Here is a 17,315-nt window from a genome sequence, read left to right as displayed (position 1 = left end):
CGAAATCTCACCCAGGGAAATTCTGGTTGAAAAAAAATTTCCCTTGCTTTTTGCTTTGCTTTTGGTTTTTGTTTTTGTTTTTCCCAACCATGCCCATTGATTTTTACTAAATTCGAAGTGCGTTGTTTGTCATATTTATTTATTAATAATTATAGCATAAATATGTAATAGGATATTATTTATTGATCTTAAAAAATAAAACTGAAAAGATAAAAAAAGAAATAACAAAAAGCTGAAAATAAATTAAAAAGAAAAACAAATTGTTTAAGATTCTTACAAATAAAGATATTGAGACGTCCAAATTTCTAGTACAGCCAGAACTGAAAATAATTGTTTAAAGAAATAACGTTTATTTATCATTATCAACACAATAAAATATAAATAATTGAATGAACGGAGCAGTAACTTACCATTTCACAATAATAAACCAATGCGACGCACTACTAACAACCCTATGTGACCGTTTCGATTTGGGTTGATTTAGCTTAAAAACGCTTCACAAAACGCACACTAATTACGCGGGATTATTTTTTTGCTGCCCTCAGTTAATGTAAAAAAAAAAATTCCTTTTATAAATAATATTTTTCATTAAATATTGAGCTATGTTTAAATTTTGTACTTCAATAAAATTATTATAGAACATAAATTGGTAAACTTAAATAATATGCGTTGAATTGTTCATGAAATAATTTTTTCTAAGTTAAAAGTCCCACGCATAAATTTTTCTAAGTCCCAAGCGAGACAAAAATTTTCTAAGTCCAGTTTTTTGAGAGCGAAATCTATGTTGAGAGAACAAATTCCCTCTCTCAACTCGGGGTGGGTGAGAACAAGGTACGAAAGATGCCTGCCGGAATGCACCGAAACGCTGCTAGCACCGAAAAGTCCGACTGGGGAGCTGTAGGGCAACCCTCGCCCCCCTCCGTGGGAATAAACAAACTGAAGCGGAAGAAAGCCGACGGCAGCATTGCAGAAAACCAATTGAAAAATAAATATAAGAAAATGTAAGTAGGCTGTTTGTGTCGTGAAAAATAAATAATATAGAAAAGAAATTTAAAAAAAAAAAAAAAAGAAAAAATCAATAAAAAAGATTCGCTAGGTCTGTAGTGACTACATTATTAAAAAAACAAAAGAAATAGAAAATATTTAAATTTCTTTTTTTCTCCGTTTTCAAAATTTTTTTTTAACTTGTTAAACATATTGTTCAAGTGAAATAAAAAAATAAAAAATTAATACAATAAAGAAATACAAGATTTAAAGAGGTATATTTTTCCTTTTTTTATGAAACCTGAGTGTGAAAAAAATAAATTTTTCTCCGAAATTCGAGTACGAATAAAATATTTGCGCAGCTAACTCATTTTTACGATTCATAAAAGTACACTGGGAATTATTTTTCTTAGTAAAAAACTACATAATAGATAAATACACTAAATTTTTTTTTCTTTTATGAAACAAAATATTACAAATTATATAAAAACCCGTAGCAGTTTTTATTGTTAATTTTGACCTATGTCCACGGGAAACTATGTGACGTCGAACGAAGAAATAATAGATGATGACCTAGACGCGGAGGACTCTATTAAATTTTTAGGGTAAAGTCCCTACTCCCGCACATTACACGTACGCTGGCAGGAAGGGAAATAAAGCTTTTATCGATATAGGTACCTCAAAAAATTATATTACCCCATTCCCGGGGCTGAAAGGCGTCGTGGCTATGGACACCCCTTTTAACGTAAAGTCAATCCACGGCTATACAAAAATCGAGAAGAAATGTTTGCTTCCATATTTAATGTTAAATCACCATTTTTTATTCTCAAAGTCCTAAAGGATTTTGACGGTATTATCGGTCTCGACTTGCTTAAACAAGTGAATGCGAAACTCGATTTTACTGCGAATACTTTCCACACTAATAATGGATCCGAAAGAATCCAGTTCGCTAAGGCAGAAAATGTCAACTTGATAAAAATAGATGACGAGGACGTCCCCCCGCAGTAAAAACTGCCTTTGACAAAATGATAGGGGAAAATTACAAAGCCTTCGCTGATCCAGACGAAGCACTTCCTTTCAATATAAATACTGTTGATACAGTTAAAACAGATGGGGGAACCGGTGTACTCAAAGTCGTACCCGCACCCCATGGGTGTAACCGAGTTCGTCAACGCAGAGGTTAAACAACTTCTAGCGGTCGGCGTAATAAGGCCAGCCAAGTCTCCTTATAATAACCCAACGTGGGTTGTTAACAAAAAAAACCGACCAGAACAGGACTCACAAAACTTACCAAGTGGGTGATAAGGTTTTCCTGAAAGCAAACAAACGCCTGGGGAATAAGCTTACACCACTGTGCTCAGATAAGATTATTGATGCAGACCTGGGGACCACGGTCCTTATTAAAGGGAGGGTGGTCCACAAGGACCACAAGGTGGTCCCTAAGAATCTACGTTAATCATCCTCACAAGATTTCGACCTACCCCTTTATTCCTTCTAGGGTACAGAAATATTTCTTAATTTTCATACTAACGGCTGTTAAGACGGACGCGACATTTAAACTAAACGATTACACGAACGCGGACTATATCCCGATAGAAGATAATGACATTGTAATCTGGGAAAATTACGGATACCTACAGCACGCAACGAACATGACGACCTACGAGGACTACGCAGACCAGACAGAAGCAATGACGAAGACGTTCACAGACGACCTATTCGCAAGTTGGTGACCACCCTAAAGTTCCACCATAGGGCTTCTAGAAGTATCAATCTAATTGGTACAGCTCTCAAGGTTATTGCAGGTACGCCTGACTTTAATGATTGGGAGCAGGTAAGATTTAATCAGGACAGGTTAATGAGGGCAGATGAAGGTCAGACAGAATTAAATATAAAATTTCAAGAACGCCTAAATGAGCTCGCTAACGCAATGAACCAGATTCGGAAATACGAAACAAATAAAGAAACACACTTGTTGGAAATCATTTTAGCCAAAAATAGAATCATCATTACAGACCTAGAAAACATCCTTATGGGCCTAACCCTAGCAAAATTAAATATTGTAAGCCCAGCTATTCTAGATGGTGCCGATGTAAGCGAATTCAGAGACAAACAGCCTATTAATATTAATATTAGTTTGGTAGAAATATTAGAAGTATCTAGCATAAGTGTTTTTCAAAATTTTGACATTCTGCACTTTCTCATTAAATTTCCTAATCCTAAGCTCGTATGTAAGAAAATAACAATCTACCCGGTTCAACGCCATAATAGAATCCTGAACTTCGAGAGCGGGAATTTAGTTGCCGAATGCCCAACACGAAACCTCAATATCGGCGACTGCAAGACAACGGTAGGTGCCGCCTTCTGCAAGGAACTAAAAAACGGCACATGTGCCCAACAGATAGTCTCTGGGGCCACCTCGCACTGCTCCACGCTCCCAGGTCATCCAGATCCAATCACCATTGTGGACCACGGAACCCTCATCATCAATGATACGATGTTAACGTAACGGTGACTGATGACCAAGGCCGGGAACAAAAGGTGTCCGGAACCTACCTGTTAGCGTACTCCAAAAAGGTGGCGCTCAACGGAACCTGGTTCATAAACCAGCTGGGCAACTCACTGAAAAAACCTGCCGTATCGGCTATGACAATAATAAACGTCACTGCTCACTACAACCGGCTCAGCCTCCCGTTTCTTCATGAGCTTAGCCTAAGTAACCTACACCACATCGGGGCCCTCAGAGAAAGACTGTCATCTGAGACCCGTCTCAACATTTGCCTTATTCTACTGGCTGCCCTTTCCCTATGCTCAATCCTGTGGATCGCTAAATATCACCTGAAGGCCAATCGCCGCAGGAAATCGAGGGCCGATGACGATGTAGAACGAGTAGATCATCGGGACGACGACCATTTAAAGGAGGGAGGAGTTAACACGCGCAGGCAGAATTTAGGAAAAGTGCCAAATTGCACACCGGATCCGGTGGCCCGCACGCGTAACGAGAGAGGTGCTGACCACGCATTCCAAGGGCAACTGTCCGCGGACCGGCTCGGGCACTTGCGCAACAAGTGATCGTTGCTGGCCGGATACGGAATGCTGACACTGCAACTGGGCAACTGCGCCGCAGCCCAACGAAGGCTTCGAAGTGCAGCCCGGGTAGTATTCTAGTTTAGTCTTAAGTAGAACTCCGCAGCCTTAGCTCGCGTTATATTCTTTGTCAGTAGCACTAGCCCTAACGGGCTTGTGTGAAACAAATGAATCAATAAATTAAATATTATAAAATCCAACAATTAATAATATTATTAACTTATATTTGTCAGTAGCACTAACCCTAACGGGCTTGTGTAAAACAAATGAATCAATAAATTAAATAATATATAAAACTACACCCCAACAACTATTAATAACTTATATAAAACTACACCCCAACAACTATTAATAACTTATATATCTTAATTACTTAAATAATTAAAGATATAAAAGATATCTTAATTACTTAAATAATTATACTTCATAGATCAAGAAACCCTGATGGAAAATTGTATCTTAAGGACTAAATAAGGTAAGTTTTGTTTTCTTTTTGACGAAGTTTCTGAGATAAATTTGACACTCATTATTGGTATCATATGTGATCTTATGCGGATTTTAAATACATATCTTAGGTACTTTAATACTATAAATGATCTATACTTCATAGATCAAGAAAATCCTATGAAAGAGTGGAAAAGACTATTTATGGAAAGCTTTGGTTTCTTTTTCGTTAGGATTTTGAGGTATGTTTGAAACTCATTACCAAGATCATATAATATTTCTGATTTACCAGGTATAGTATAGTTAAGCCTTATTAGACAAAAAAATTCCCCGATCGTGTTATTCAGGGCGAGTGTTCTTTATTTTTTTAGGATTTTCAATTTTTAACCGTGACGGGAGTTGCGGAGGCGACGGTTGGTGTTCCTGGACTTGCTCGTCCTGGATCTGCGGCCACTGGACGAGCTCGTCCTAGAACTCTCGTTTTTCCTCCTTATTCTCCTGGTGACCTTGCCAGATCTAAGACGATGGATGGTGAAGCGACGACGGCGTTTGTGCTTCGTGGTGGAGGCGGCAGTGGTGGTGGTAGTGGTGGTCGTTGTGGTAGTAGTGGTTGTGGTAGTATTGGACGAGGAGCTGGAGCTGGAGCTGGTGTCCGAGGACGAGGAGGAGCTGTCAGTGGGAGTGGTGGAGCTGGAGTCCGAGGAGGAGCTGTCAGTGGGAGTGGTGGAGCTGGAGTCCGAGGAGGAGCTGTCAGTGTCAGTGGACGCCCCGAAAGCCACAGCCACCAGGCAGGCAAGGATCACTGTGCACAGGAATCGCATCTTGTCGGGAAGTAAAGTCGATCAGATCAGATAGTCCGTTAAACTGTGTCTTTGCCAGACTCCGTAGCCCCTCATATATCTGCTCCCGGCACTCCATACCATGTACTATATTTAACCCGTGCAAACGGCTTCTATTGTCCACCAGTCTTTGTTCCAGCCTCATTTGAATCAAGTGTTTCGGGGCCAGAAACAGGCGCAGAATCGCAGATTATTTGGCGTATTTCGGCTCGAACAATTCCAATTCGCAATATTTGTAGAAAAATATAATAGTGACGGGGAATATTGAATAAACTTCTTTCATTTTTATCATATTTGCTGTTCTTTAGAGAGTTTTTTAAAAACTTTCCATCAAGATTTTAAATACAGCTTGCGATATGATCAGTTTTTTAAAATAAATATAAAAGCGTGTACTTCTTTTTAGACATGAGGCGGAGATTGAGAAACAAAGTGATTTCTTCGATATCCCGGAGAAGAAAATCCCTAATAGTACTAGATAATATTAGAAGGAATAATTTACGTTAGATAATAATTTAAGTATTGCCTTAAATCCGGCCCAGAAATAATATTTTGAGAAGAGTCCCTCAAGACATTATCATATTATAAAAGAAATGCCATTTTATTAAGATAATTTTGGTACTGTTTTGTTGCTAATTAAGTGTTTAAGAAAGAAAAAGTAAAAAAGTTTAAATAGACAATATATACCCTTAACAAAAGCCCTCTTGTTTCCACCTGTTCTGCTACCCAGCCTCTTTCAGATCAGATATTTGCACAAAACATGCGTAGAATTGTGGCTATTTGCTCTCGCTTTGCGAAATATTCAAATTTGCGATATTTATAAACCATATTCTACACGTTTAACAATTATTATCTTTTCTAGAATTACTATAGAGTTAAAAACCAAAAAGTTTTTCGTAAAAAAAAATTTAATACTTAATGTTGTATAACTTCTTAAAAATATTTATTAGTATTTCATTGGTTTTCTATTAAAATGTACGATAATTTGGATATTATTTGTTATCTCCTTCCTCCCCTCAAAGTAGCGGATCTTAAAGTTGATGAGTTCGGCTTGCTCGGAAACTGTTGCATACTTTTACGCAAACTTAGCCTCAAAAAGCCTCAAAAAACACACCTTTTTTCCTAATTGGACATAAATATGTATATTTGCTCTATTTGGTCTGGCTTTTCTTCTTATAAGCCATTTTTAAAAGACATTCAACCTGTAATTGCTTACAATTTCTTAGAGATTCAATTTATTATTTATTACAACATAAAGTCACATAATGTTCGGATAATCATAGGATACTGTCTATAAATGTAAATATTTATAAAAAATATATATTTTTAAATAAATATATTTTTTTAGGGATATATACATATTCCCATATACATATATAGTAATAAAAAAGGAATTGGCCCTTTCGGTATCTTTTAGAAAACGGAGTACCATTAATAGATCAAGGCTTCAACCTCCAAAAAAATTGGTATTTTGCTCTTTCAGCTAAAAGGCAAAATCGGTTTCTTAGTTATTATTTTTTAATTTTTAAAGTCCCATCAATAAAACAGACCGTCACAAAACACACCCTTCTATAGGCCTGATATAAAAAATTGGATCGAAAACATTCCCTCGCAGACTGTATAAAAAACAGTATTCCATTTCATTTTCAATCAAGTGGGGATTTAAAAGGGAATTTTGTTAATGACGGATCATGACTGATTACATGGAAAACCAGACCAGACAGACCAAACACACAACGCAATACAAGGTGGTGTTTTTTGAGGTTAAACAGAGACGATCTCCAGAGGTGCTCGATCCATGGGCTATATAAGTCGGAAGGAAAATCCAACAAAGACACAACGTCCGCATCATCTGACCTGATCAGCTCTTCCTCAAGATGAAGTTTCTCTACGTAGCGATCCTCGCCTGCCTGGTGGCTTTCGCGTCCTCCGCTCGCCACTTCCCTTCGGTCGCAACTAACCCAACGTCGGCAGAAATGTTCCAGAACACCCAAAACGTCTATAAGAGGATCGATCTTCCCTACGAGTAGATGATATATAGATCTAGCTCGCATCCCACTATTTATTAAATTGTACTTCCCCTGAGACCAAATAAAAATTGATTCCAGATGTTAGCTGAAGTCGCAAAGCTTAAAAGTCTTTCATTAATATAATCTACTTATATTCTATAATATAATCTAATTAAAATCTAATTATAATATAATTCTAAAAGAAATAATCTTCGAACTACATCTTAGCGAATACCAGCTAAGAAATCAACAAAATCAAGGTTCGACTAAATAAAATGATTCGAATGGACGACCCACAAAATATACGATTATCATAATGGTTATTATACAAGATTCTCAGATCCTAACTCTGAAGATTGAAAGCGAGAAATCAACTATTGGGTTCTCAAGTAATTTTTATTTAAAAATAAAGAAATCTTATTCTAGCAGGAAGTGCGTTGAAGGAAATAGTAAATAGGTGGGTCAGGGTCCATTATAGTTGCTCCTGTCGGATCCGGATCTGGACGCAGATTACTCCCTGTTCCTCCTGCTGCGGCTGCTCGCCAGAAGACTGCCGTTGTTTGATCTGAACAAACATCACCTTGTTTCCATGTTTCGGTGGGCCTAGTCGTCTTAATCGGCAGTTTGCACAAGACGCGCTTTCAACCGAAGATAGTTTGCTTTCGCGAAGAGAACAATACATCTGTGAGGCTATTTGCCAAAACTTCAATCGAGGGAATTTTCCACCCAGTTCCTAATTATGGGCCGGAATAATACTAGGCCACAGAAAGACTGGAGTACCCTTTGGAGGATGGTTATTCCTGTAATAATTCAGTTGAAGGCGTTTATACTTATTCTCCTTGCTTAAAAAATAGATAGATTTGAGAGTGCCAGCTGTTAATTGCTCCCCATCCCTTCGGTCTGCAGCGACATCGGGAAGAAATCGATTTTAAGTTTTGGGAAAATTGGGTCACATATCTGGTGCTTATATCTTATTTATATATTTTGTTGGAGATTAGTAGAACTGAAAAGGCCTATATTCATATAAGTGATATTCATTTATCAGACCATAATTGGCGGAGTTATTTCTGAAAATTATTTCAAATACAACAATGAATGAAACATAAATAAATAATAAAATGTACTTCTTTGTAAACAGATATATTTTTATGTTTGTTATAATTATATTAATTACTAGCAGTACCCTGCCACGTTTCGCTGTGGCATATTGTTGTTGCACGCATAAAAAATAAGTCAAACAAAAAAGAATAATTTTCAAATTAATTAAATTCTGTAATACTTGTGGGTATACAATATTCTTTGTTTCTCCTCCTTAATCATTCATTATTATTTCTGTATTTTAGTACATAGGTTGCTCTTCACTTAAGCACCTTGTGATACACGACATTTTTTGTTTTATTATCAGGCGCAAAAACAAACAACGCAGATGGTCTTCCGACCCGTGAACATGCCACGTATAATTGACCATGGGAAAAACATGAATGTTCTAGATTTAAACCACAAACTTTTAAGGATTGGCCTTGTGATTTGTTGATTGTCATGGCAAATGCAAGACGTATCGGAAATTGAAGTCTTTTAAATTCAAACGGCATATCGGTTGGGATCATCGGGATCCTCGGAATGAGAACTTCCTCACCTTTGAATTTTCCTATCATTATCGTAGCGTAAATTACATACATTGTTCATCAATTTACTAACCACCAAACGCGTACCGTTGCACAGTTTTGGTTGGTTTATGTTTCGAAGCATGATTACTACGGAGCCAACCTTTAGGCGTAAATTGTGCGGTGGTAAGCCAGACACGTCCAAAGAGTTTAAAAATTCAATTGGATAGTTGGTGGCTTCATCTTCATTTGTGACGCAGTCAATAGATTTGAATGAATGCATTGTTCCAATGATCTTATTTTGAATTATGTAGTTCAGGTCATCTACATCTTTATTCTTAGCCGCTAAAATTGCTCGCTCACTCAACCATTCATTATTTTTGTAGTTAGAAATAATATTTGGAAATACATTGTTGATACGTTCGTCTTTTGATGAGACAAAATTACAGAAATTATTTGGAAATGATATTAAACCGCTCGATTCTATCTACAAAATAAAAACCAGATTCTTTAACTACATTCTATGTAAGTACAAAAATAAATACCTTAAATGTCGGATTAAAACCTCCTTCTTCGATAATGTCTGCCCCAAATGACGTCATTTGGAAACAACTATTGTATTTTCGAGTATTTGCAAGAAAGTGGCGTGATTCTTGTGTTTCGCCGCAAAGCAATGAATACAATGGCTCTTGTGGCGGAGTCAACACTGGCAATTTCACTTTACCATTAACGCAGCATAATCCAGGCGTTTCTCCGGAAAACTTTAATGCACCACAATACTCGCAAACAACGTCCATTTGCCCAATGCAAACGCTAGGATGCAAGCTGTAATCATTGCTGCAATCGTATCGAAACGCAGCTCGATTCAAATCAGCTAAATATCTGCGTCGCAAATTGAAATCTATTTGAGAAGCACGAAGTCGAGCCATACTATTGCGGCGCTGTTCACGTGCAATTTCTCGTTCTTCTTCAGTCCTTTCATATGCAATATTTTGTATTGTTCTTGCATTACGGCTTTGTCGGGAAAGATTCGACCGTCTTGGTCGCGGCATTATTAATTAAACTTCACTTCACTTCAATCCACTTGTTAATTATTTATTTAATAGAAATAGTTTTAATATTGATTTCAGCGCAACACAATCTTTTTGGTTCGTTGTTAAATTTGAGAGCCTGACTATGAATTTGACTTCGTTTGTAACTGACATTTTGACATTTTCTTCTTAGCTGTCTGCCTAAATAAAAAAGTATGGGCCAGGGAGGAAAGGGAGGAACGCTGTCGAACGGGACAAAAAGTATCCTATGTCCTTCTCCTGGCTCTAAGCTACCTCCCTACCAATTTTCACTCAAATCTGTTCTTCCGTTCTTGATTTATAAGTTGTGTAACATAAAACACGATGTTCTTTTATATATATAGATTAGCCAAAAAATAGATTACAAATAGCAAAAATCAAGCGACAAAAATCGAATGTCAAGTATCCATATATCCATATCACTATCCATAACTCGCTTAATTCTTGGCCGATCAGCGGATGTTATACCTTCCCGATCTTGTCTTGGAGTTGGGAGTACTACCATATTTAACATCAACACGGCTTCAAAACTTTTCATTCTTTTTTCGCCATTTTTCAAAGGGGTAACATCATAATACTTACCAAAAATAGGTCCAAGAGTTGATGGTTGTCCTTCTCTATACTAGTATGCAGATGGAAGGGAATCAGAGTCCTGATTCATAAATGGGTTTGAAATAGTGAAGATACACTCTAGGAAGTGTTCAAAAAATTCAAGGATCTTGGCCAGAAACTAAATCACCAAACCAGGATCCAGTTTTCACTTTGAGTTTTGTTGTCTTAGAGTACTTAGAATACTTTGATACTCTTCCTGTTCCATCCTTCACATCTGCTGATGGGATGAACCCCTGATTCATTATTGCTATTCCATTCTCAAAAATATATGAAGAGTTTAAAAGGATCTTCCTGAAATTCCTCAAGAACTCCTTGCACAACACCCTATGAAAGAGTCCCAAAGAAGGCCCCTATGAGTACTAGGCTTAGGAAGGCTTACTCCAGGCTAAAAATCATAGAGAATATCCCTAAAGGTCGTTCCTCAAGTAAGTCTGATGGGGATCCTCATTTTTAGTGCAACCTTATTCATATATTATTTATTTAGATATTGGAAACTCTTATTCTAGGAGGAAGTGTGTTGAACAGAATGGTCAGTAGGTGGGTTGGGGTCTGGGGGTGGAGCCTCCACATCTAGTTGCGGCGCAGACGGCGCTTCCTGTCGGATCCGGACTGCTCCCTGTTCCTCCTGCGATGCCTCCTCTCCCTTCGGACCTTGGCACTCTCGTGGCGGTGGACCTTCCAGTGGCGGATGTTCTTCTTCTTGTGGGCGGCGGCGGCGGTGGTGGTGGTGGTTGTAGCGGAGGCCTCAGTGGTGGTGGAGTCGGTGGATGTGGAGTTTGAGGAGGTGGGAGTGGTGGAGGAGCTGGCTGCTGGAGTGGAAGAGCTGGCCGGGGAGCTGGCAGCAGGGGTGCTGGCCGCGGGGGTACTGGTAGGGGGAGTACTGGCGGCGGGAGTGCTGGCGGGAGTAGATGCCGAGGCGGAAAGAGCCACCAGGCAGGCGAGGGTCGCTACGCAGAGGAATCGCATCTTGAGAGGAGTGGATCTGATCGGATCGGATGGTTCGGAAACTGTGTCTGGGTAGTCGCTCTTCCCGGCTTATATAGCACCTGAGATCCCACCCGAGCATCCCAATCCGCCAGAAGATTGTCGCTGTTTGAGCTGGACAAACATCACCTTGTTTCCGGATGGTGTCTGGTTTCCAATCATCAGTTTGCACAAGACGCACTCAGAATCGCAGAATGTGTGCTTTCGCGAAAAGAACAATACATTTTGGGCTGTTTGCCAAAACCCCCTGAGCGGAAAATAGGTCCCACAATAGGCAAGTGTTTTGCGACAGACTTTTGGATGGAAACGCGTGGAAACTTCCACTTTCACATATTTTGAACTTGGAGACTTAGGCTATAACCTAGATTTAAGATATTAGATATCATTGGAACTCATATTCAAATTGTAGAAATGGTTTATAAGTTATAACTCAACTTATTTGAACTTTACATATCATTACATATCATAAGTTATACATACATACATAGGTGTTGTAGGAAAGATACATTTAAATCATTGTGATTTCCTGAGAACACGGAGAGCATGGTTTGGTTCCCTTTAGGACTATGGATTGGATTAAAAAAAGGAATTAAAGGATTGAAGAGATCCTCATGCCTTTGGCGAAGCTTTCCAATGAGAAATACAAAGTACACTTTTAATGGTCTTCCCAATTGTGATCCTCACCATTAGTCCAACAAAAAGTAACTCCACAGTTACCTGAAGAAGTGGTTTGCTTGGCTCCCAGACTGAAACCCAATAGGGACCTTTGGTCTCGTGACCTCATAAGAGATCTCTGGGAAAAACTGAAAAAGTAAAAAAAAAATCTTAGTCTTAGTCCTAATCTAGTCTTTTAGTCTAGTAACTCTCAAAATAACTCTTCAGACTAGCTTTCTTGTCAAAAACTACCCAACCTATCTTCATTAAATTTTAACTGGCCTTTGAGATACATCAAACTAATAAATAAGCAAGGTGTATTAGATATTTAAATTATAACTATTTTTAAAATAAAAGTACCGCTTTCAGTCCATTTTTATATTTGTCTGTAAAAACCGCTGCCAAAAATACAATTTTCATAATATTGTCATTTATTTCGCTCATTTACGGGTTTTTGATTTTAGTATTCAAGTTTCAAAAATCAATATAGAAATTTGATTCTTTGCAACAATAAAAAGTTTGACCTCTAAGTAGTTTTCTTCTATTAAAAATAAATTATTATAAAATAATTCTTTTTGGCGTGTTATCTTACTTTTGTAAAATAATAAGATTATAGGAAATATTTTAGTTTGTTTCCGCATCAAATGTCCAATCTTTTACAGCCAGAGCTCTATAATTCATAAAGATAAATAATTTTTGTATAGAAATGAATAAAGACAATATCCTTGTTCTTATATTAAATTTAAAATGTATTATCATAGCAAAGTGTAACTAAATAAAGTACTACCACGAATAATAGACCTATAATTAGAGTTTGGCAAATAGTCTCAAAAATGTTTTTTTCCTTTCACGATTTTAGGTGCGTTATGTGCCAACTGTCGATTAAATATACTTGGCCCGCTACTTGGCCAGAAACATGAAAACAAGGTGATGTTTGTCCAGCTCAAACAGCGACAATCTTCTGGCGGATTGGGATGCTCGGGTGGGATCTCAGGTGCTATATAAGCCGGGAAGAGCGACTACCCAGACACAGTTTCCGAGCCATCCGATCCGATCCGATCCACTCCTCTCAAGATGCGATTCCTCTGCGTAGCGACCCTCGCCTGCCTGGTGGCTCTTTCCGCCTCGGCATCTACTCCCGCCAGCACTCCCGCCGCCAGTACTCCCCCTACCAGTACCCCCGCGGCCAGCACCCCTGCTGCCAGCTCCCCGGCCAGCTCTTCCACTCCAGCAGCCAGCTCCTCCACCACTCCCACCTCCTCAAACTCCACATCCACCGACTCCACCACCACTGAGGCCTCCGCTACAACCACCACCACCACCGCCGCCGCCGCCCACAAGAAGAAGAACATCCGCCACTGGAAGGTCCACCGCCACGAGAGTGCCAAGGTCCGAAGGGAGAGGAGGCATCGCAGGAGGAACAGGGAGCAGTCCGGATCCGACAGGAAGCGCCGTCTGCGCCGCAACTAGATGTGGAGGCTCCACCCCCAGACCCCAACCCACCTACTGACCATTCTGTTCAACACACTTCCTCCTAGAATAAGAGTTTCCAATATCTAAATAAATAATATATGAATAAGGTTGCACTAAAAATGAGGATCCCCATCAGACTTACTTGAGGAACGACCTTTAGGGATATTCTCTATGATTTTTAGCCTGGAGTAAGCCTTCCTAAGCCTAGTACTCATAGGGGCCTTCTTTGGGACTCTTTCATAGGGTGTTGTGCAAGGAGTTCTTGAGGAATTTCAGGAAGATCCTTTTAAACTCTTCATATATTTTTGAGAATGGAATAGCAATAATGAATCAGGGGTTCATCCCATCAGCAGATGTGAAGGATGGAACAGGAAGAGTATCAAAGTATTCTAAGTACTCTAAGACAACAAAACTCAAAGTGAAAACTGGATCCTGGTTTGGTGATTTAGTTTCTGGCCAAGATCCTTGAATTTTTTGAACACTTCCTAGAGTGTATCTTCACTATTTCAAACCCATTTATGAATCAGGACTCTGATTCCCTTCCATCTGCATACTAGTATAGAGAAGGACAACCATCAACTCTTGGACCTATTTTTGGTAAGTATTATGATGTTACCCCTTTGAAAAATGGCGAAAAAAGAATGAAAAGTTTTGAAGCCGTGTTGATGTTAAATATGGTAGTACTCCCAACTCCAAGACAAGATCGGGAAGGTATAACATCCGCTGATCGGCCAAGAATTAAGCGAGTTATGGATAGTGATATGGATATATGGATACTTGACATTCGATTTTTGTCGCTTGATTTTTGCTATTTGTAATCTATTTTTTGGCTAATAATTAATATAATTATAACAAACATAAAAATATATCTGTTTACAAAGAAGTACATTTTATTATTTATTTATGTTTCATTCATTGTTGTATTTGAAATAATTTTCAGAAATAACTCCGCCAATTATGGTCTGATAAATGAATATCACTTATATGAATATAGGCCTTTTCAGTTCTACTAATCTCCAACAAAATATATAAATAAGATATAAGCACCAGATATGTGACCCAATTTTCCCAAAACTTAAAATCGATTTCTTCCCGATGTCGCTGCAGACCGAAGGGATGGGGAGCAATTAACAGCTGGCTCTCTCAAATCTATCTATTTTTTAAGCAAGGAGAATAAGTATTAACGCCTTCAAATGAATTATAACAGGAATAATCATCCTCCAAAGGGTACTCCAGTCTTTCTGTGGCCTAGTATTATTCCGGCCCATAATTAGGAACTGGGTGGAAAATTCCCTCGATTGAAGTTTTGGCAAATAGCCTCACAGATGTATTGTTCTCTTCGCGAAAGCAAACTATCTTCGGTTGAAAGCGCGTCTTGTGCAAACTGCCGATTAAGACGACTAGGCCCACCGAAACATGGAAACAAGGTGATGTTTGTTCAGATCAAACATCGGCAGTCTTCTGGCGAGCCGCCGGTGCTATATAAGCCGGGGGAGGCGACTACCCAGACACAGTTTCCGAGCCATCCGATCCGATCGACTCCTCTCAAGATGCGATTCCTCTGCGTAGCGACCCTCGCCTGCCTGGTGGCTCTTTCCGCCTCGACATCCACTCCCGCCAGTACTCCCGCGGCCAGTTCTTCCACTCCAACGGCCAGCTCTTCCACTCCAACTGCCAGCTCTTCCACTCCGGCAGCCAGCTCCTCCTCCACTCCTACCTCGTCTAACTCCACATCCACCGCCTCCACCACCACCACTGAGGCCTCCGCCACAACCACCACCACCACCGCCGCCCACAAGAAGAAGCACATCCACCACTGGAAGGTCCACCGCCACGAGAGTGCCAAGGTCCGAAGGGAGAGGAGGCAGCGTAGGAGGAACAGGGAGCAGTCCGGATCCAGGAGACGCGGTTTCCGCTACTAGATTTGATGACAAGAGGAACCCAACCGACCTTACTAACCTCTAAAATATGTTTTTCTAAATTTGAACTTATTTCGAATAAAATGTGCATTTAAAAAAAAACGATTGCCAATGGAAAGAATCCCTTGAACAAGGGTGAGTCAAAAGGGGGGTGTATAGTAGAGCCTTGTGGTGCCATTCTACCCCTAGGATCCTTTGTTTGGCATGGTCTTTCGCTATCCAGCAGTCCAAACTGTTCCCTAAAGGATTTAAATTGGGTTTATTAGTCAGTAGATTTTCTTAAAAATATCCACTTAATCTTTTTTAAGCTTGAAAGTCCGGCTGTTTTCCATATCGGTGCTTTGAAGGCACAAGTCCATAACAGAAGAACCTGTAAGGATATGAGAGTTTGTAAGATCTTAAAGAATTTTACCAATTCTCTACTAAGAAACGGTATAAGTAAATGCTTAAAAATTGTATATTAATTAAAGATTAGATTCCATGGAAAGTAATTGAAGGACAGGCGGTGGGCCTAGCCCAATACTTCTGGTATTATCACTTCATTACCTCTTAAGTTAAGAGTGACGAGTCTGAGTCTCATATCTTGAATGAAATTTATTGCCTTTCCATGATTAATAAGAGTGACCGATCAGCAATACTCACCAGCATTTAATATTCTTTTAATTTCTTTTAAAATTTTAACTACAAATATTATTTTTTAGATGGAAAAGATGGAAAAGATTTTTTTGATGGACTTACAAAAGACGCCGACAACAGGCACGTTCCGGAGACATGTCCTTAATCACAGGACTCACCCGCATAATATATAATTTTTCTTGTACCACCTTGTACCTCTTGTACCGATCAAAAGCGGGAAACTCGGTAAAGCTTTTTTGTGATCAGTGTGACCAAATTCAAATAACTTCTGTCTTCTGAAGAAAATACTAAAAGTGGGTTAAATTGGCGGTACTTTTAAAACTAGACTGTTCATCGATTGAAAATTAATTAGTTTATAACATCTATTCAATTAACATTTTATAATAGTTTAATTAACAAGCATTAAACATTTAATTTTTTAATTCTAATTAGATGTAATGTTCTGATTTAAAGTATTGCCTACTTTTAGGCAAAAATAAAAACTACGCCCAGACAGAGCATTAAAAGAGTAAGGTCTCATGCTCAATAGTCTCTATTCCCATTTAAGAAGTGGAGTTTCGGTCGAGTAGCGATTACCCGCCACTTATCAGCTCTAAGCGGGAGTATATATAGATGCCTTCCAATGGATCGACTGTACCCTGGGCGGAGCGGATGTCCTGGTGAGCAATGCCGGCATCTTAAAGCTGAATGCCGCCATTTTGAAGGAGGAACTGCGCGCCATTCTGGAAACCCATGTCCTGGGCGTGGCCTGGTGTTGTATGTTTCCAGCCCCTCATAAATAAAAATGTATACCAAATAAAAAATTAAACTGTATGAGGCAATGAAAAAACAGATAAAGAGAAACAAACTATCCTAAAATTAGCTCCAATCACAATTAAAAAACTGTCTACTCACTCATAGTTCTTGTTTCTCGTATTTCTCAGCAAAGTTGCTGATCAACAATGAATTTCACTCAAAATAGTACTACTGAGAGTGCCAGAACGATGTCATATCGGTATAATAT

At 39.0% G+C, this 17,315-nt stretch overlaps 3 protein-coding genes across 3 annotated transcripts; 2 read left to right on the top strand and 1 right to left on the bottom strand.

The window, feature by feature from the left end:
• The first annotated feature begins 4,407 nt into the window (after nucleotides 1-4,407).
• On the top strand, nucleotides 4,408-14,142 carry LOC123257512 (nucleoporin NSP1-like). The gene is made up of 2 exons (XM_044716898.1): nucleotides 4,408-4,546; nucleotides 13,144-14,142. Exon 2 carries the CDS (start codon nucleotides 13,359-13,361, stop codon nucleotides 13,752-13,754), a length of 396 nt encoding a protein of 131 aa, XP_044572833.1. The 5' UTR covers nucleotides 4,408-4,546; nucleotides 13,144-13,358; the 3' UTR covers nucleotides 13,755-14,142.
• On the bottom strand, nucleotides 11,217-11,612 carry LOC116655333 (nucleoporin NSP1-like). Its single transcript, XM_032453076.1, has one exon. It carries the CDS (start codon nucleotides 11,610-11,612, stop codon nucleotides 11,217-11,219), a length of 396 nt encoding a protein of 131 aa, XP_032308967.1.
• Nucleotides 14,143-15,187: 1,045 nt separating the features above from the next.
• LOC116655334 (protein new-glue 2-like) lies at nucleotides 15,188-15,679 on the top strand. The gene has a single exon (XM_032453077.1). The coding sequence runs from the start codon at nucleotides 15,188-15,190 to the stop codon at nucleotides 15,677-15,679; it is 492 nt and encodes a 163-aa protein (XP_032308968.1).
• The last annotated feature ends 1,636 nt before the right edge of the window (nucleotides 15,680-17,315 follow it).

This window comes from Drosophila ananassae, chromosome XL (genome assembly GCF_017639315.1).
Source record: "Drosophila ananassae strain 14024-0371.13 chromosome XL, ASM1763931v2, whole genome shotgun sequence".
NCBI lineage: Eukaryota > Metazoa > Arthropoda > Insecta > Diptera > Drosophilidae > Drosophila > Drosophila ananassae.
The sequence above is the reverse complement of the archived record's forward strand: the minus strand, read 5'-3'. Positions and strand labels throughout refer to the sequence as shown.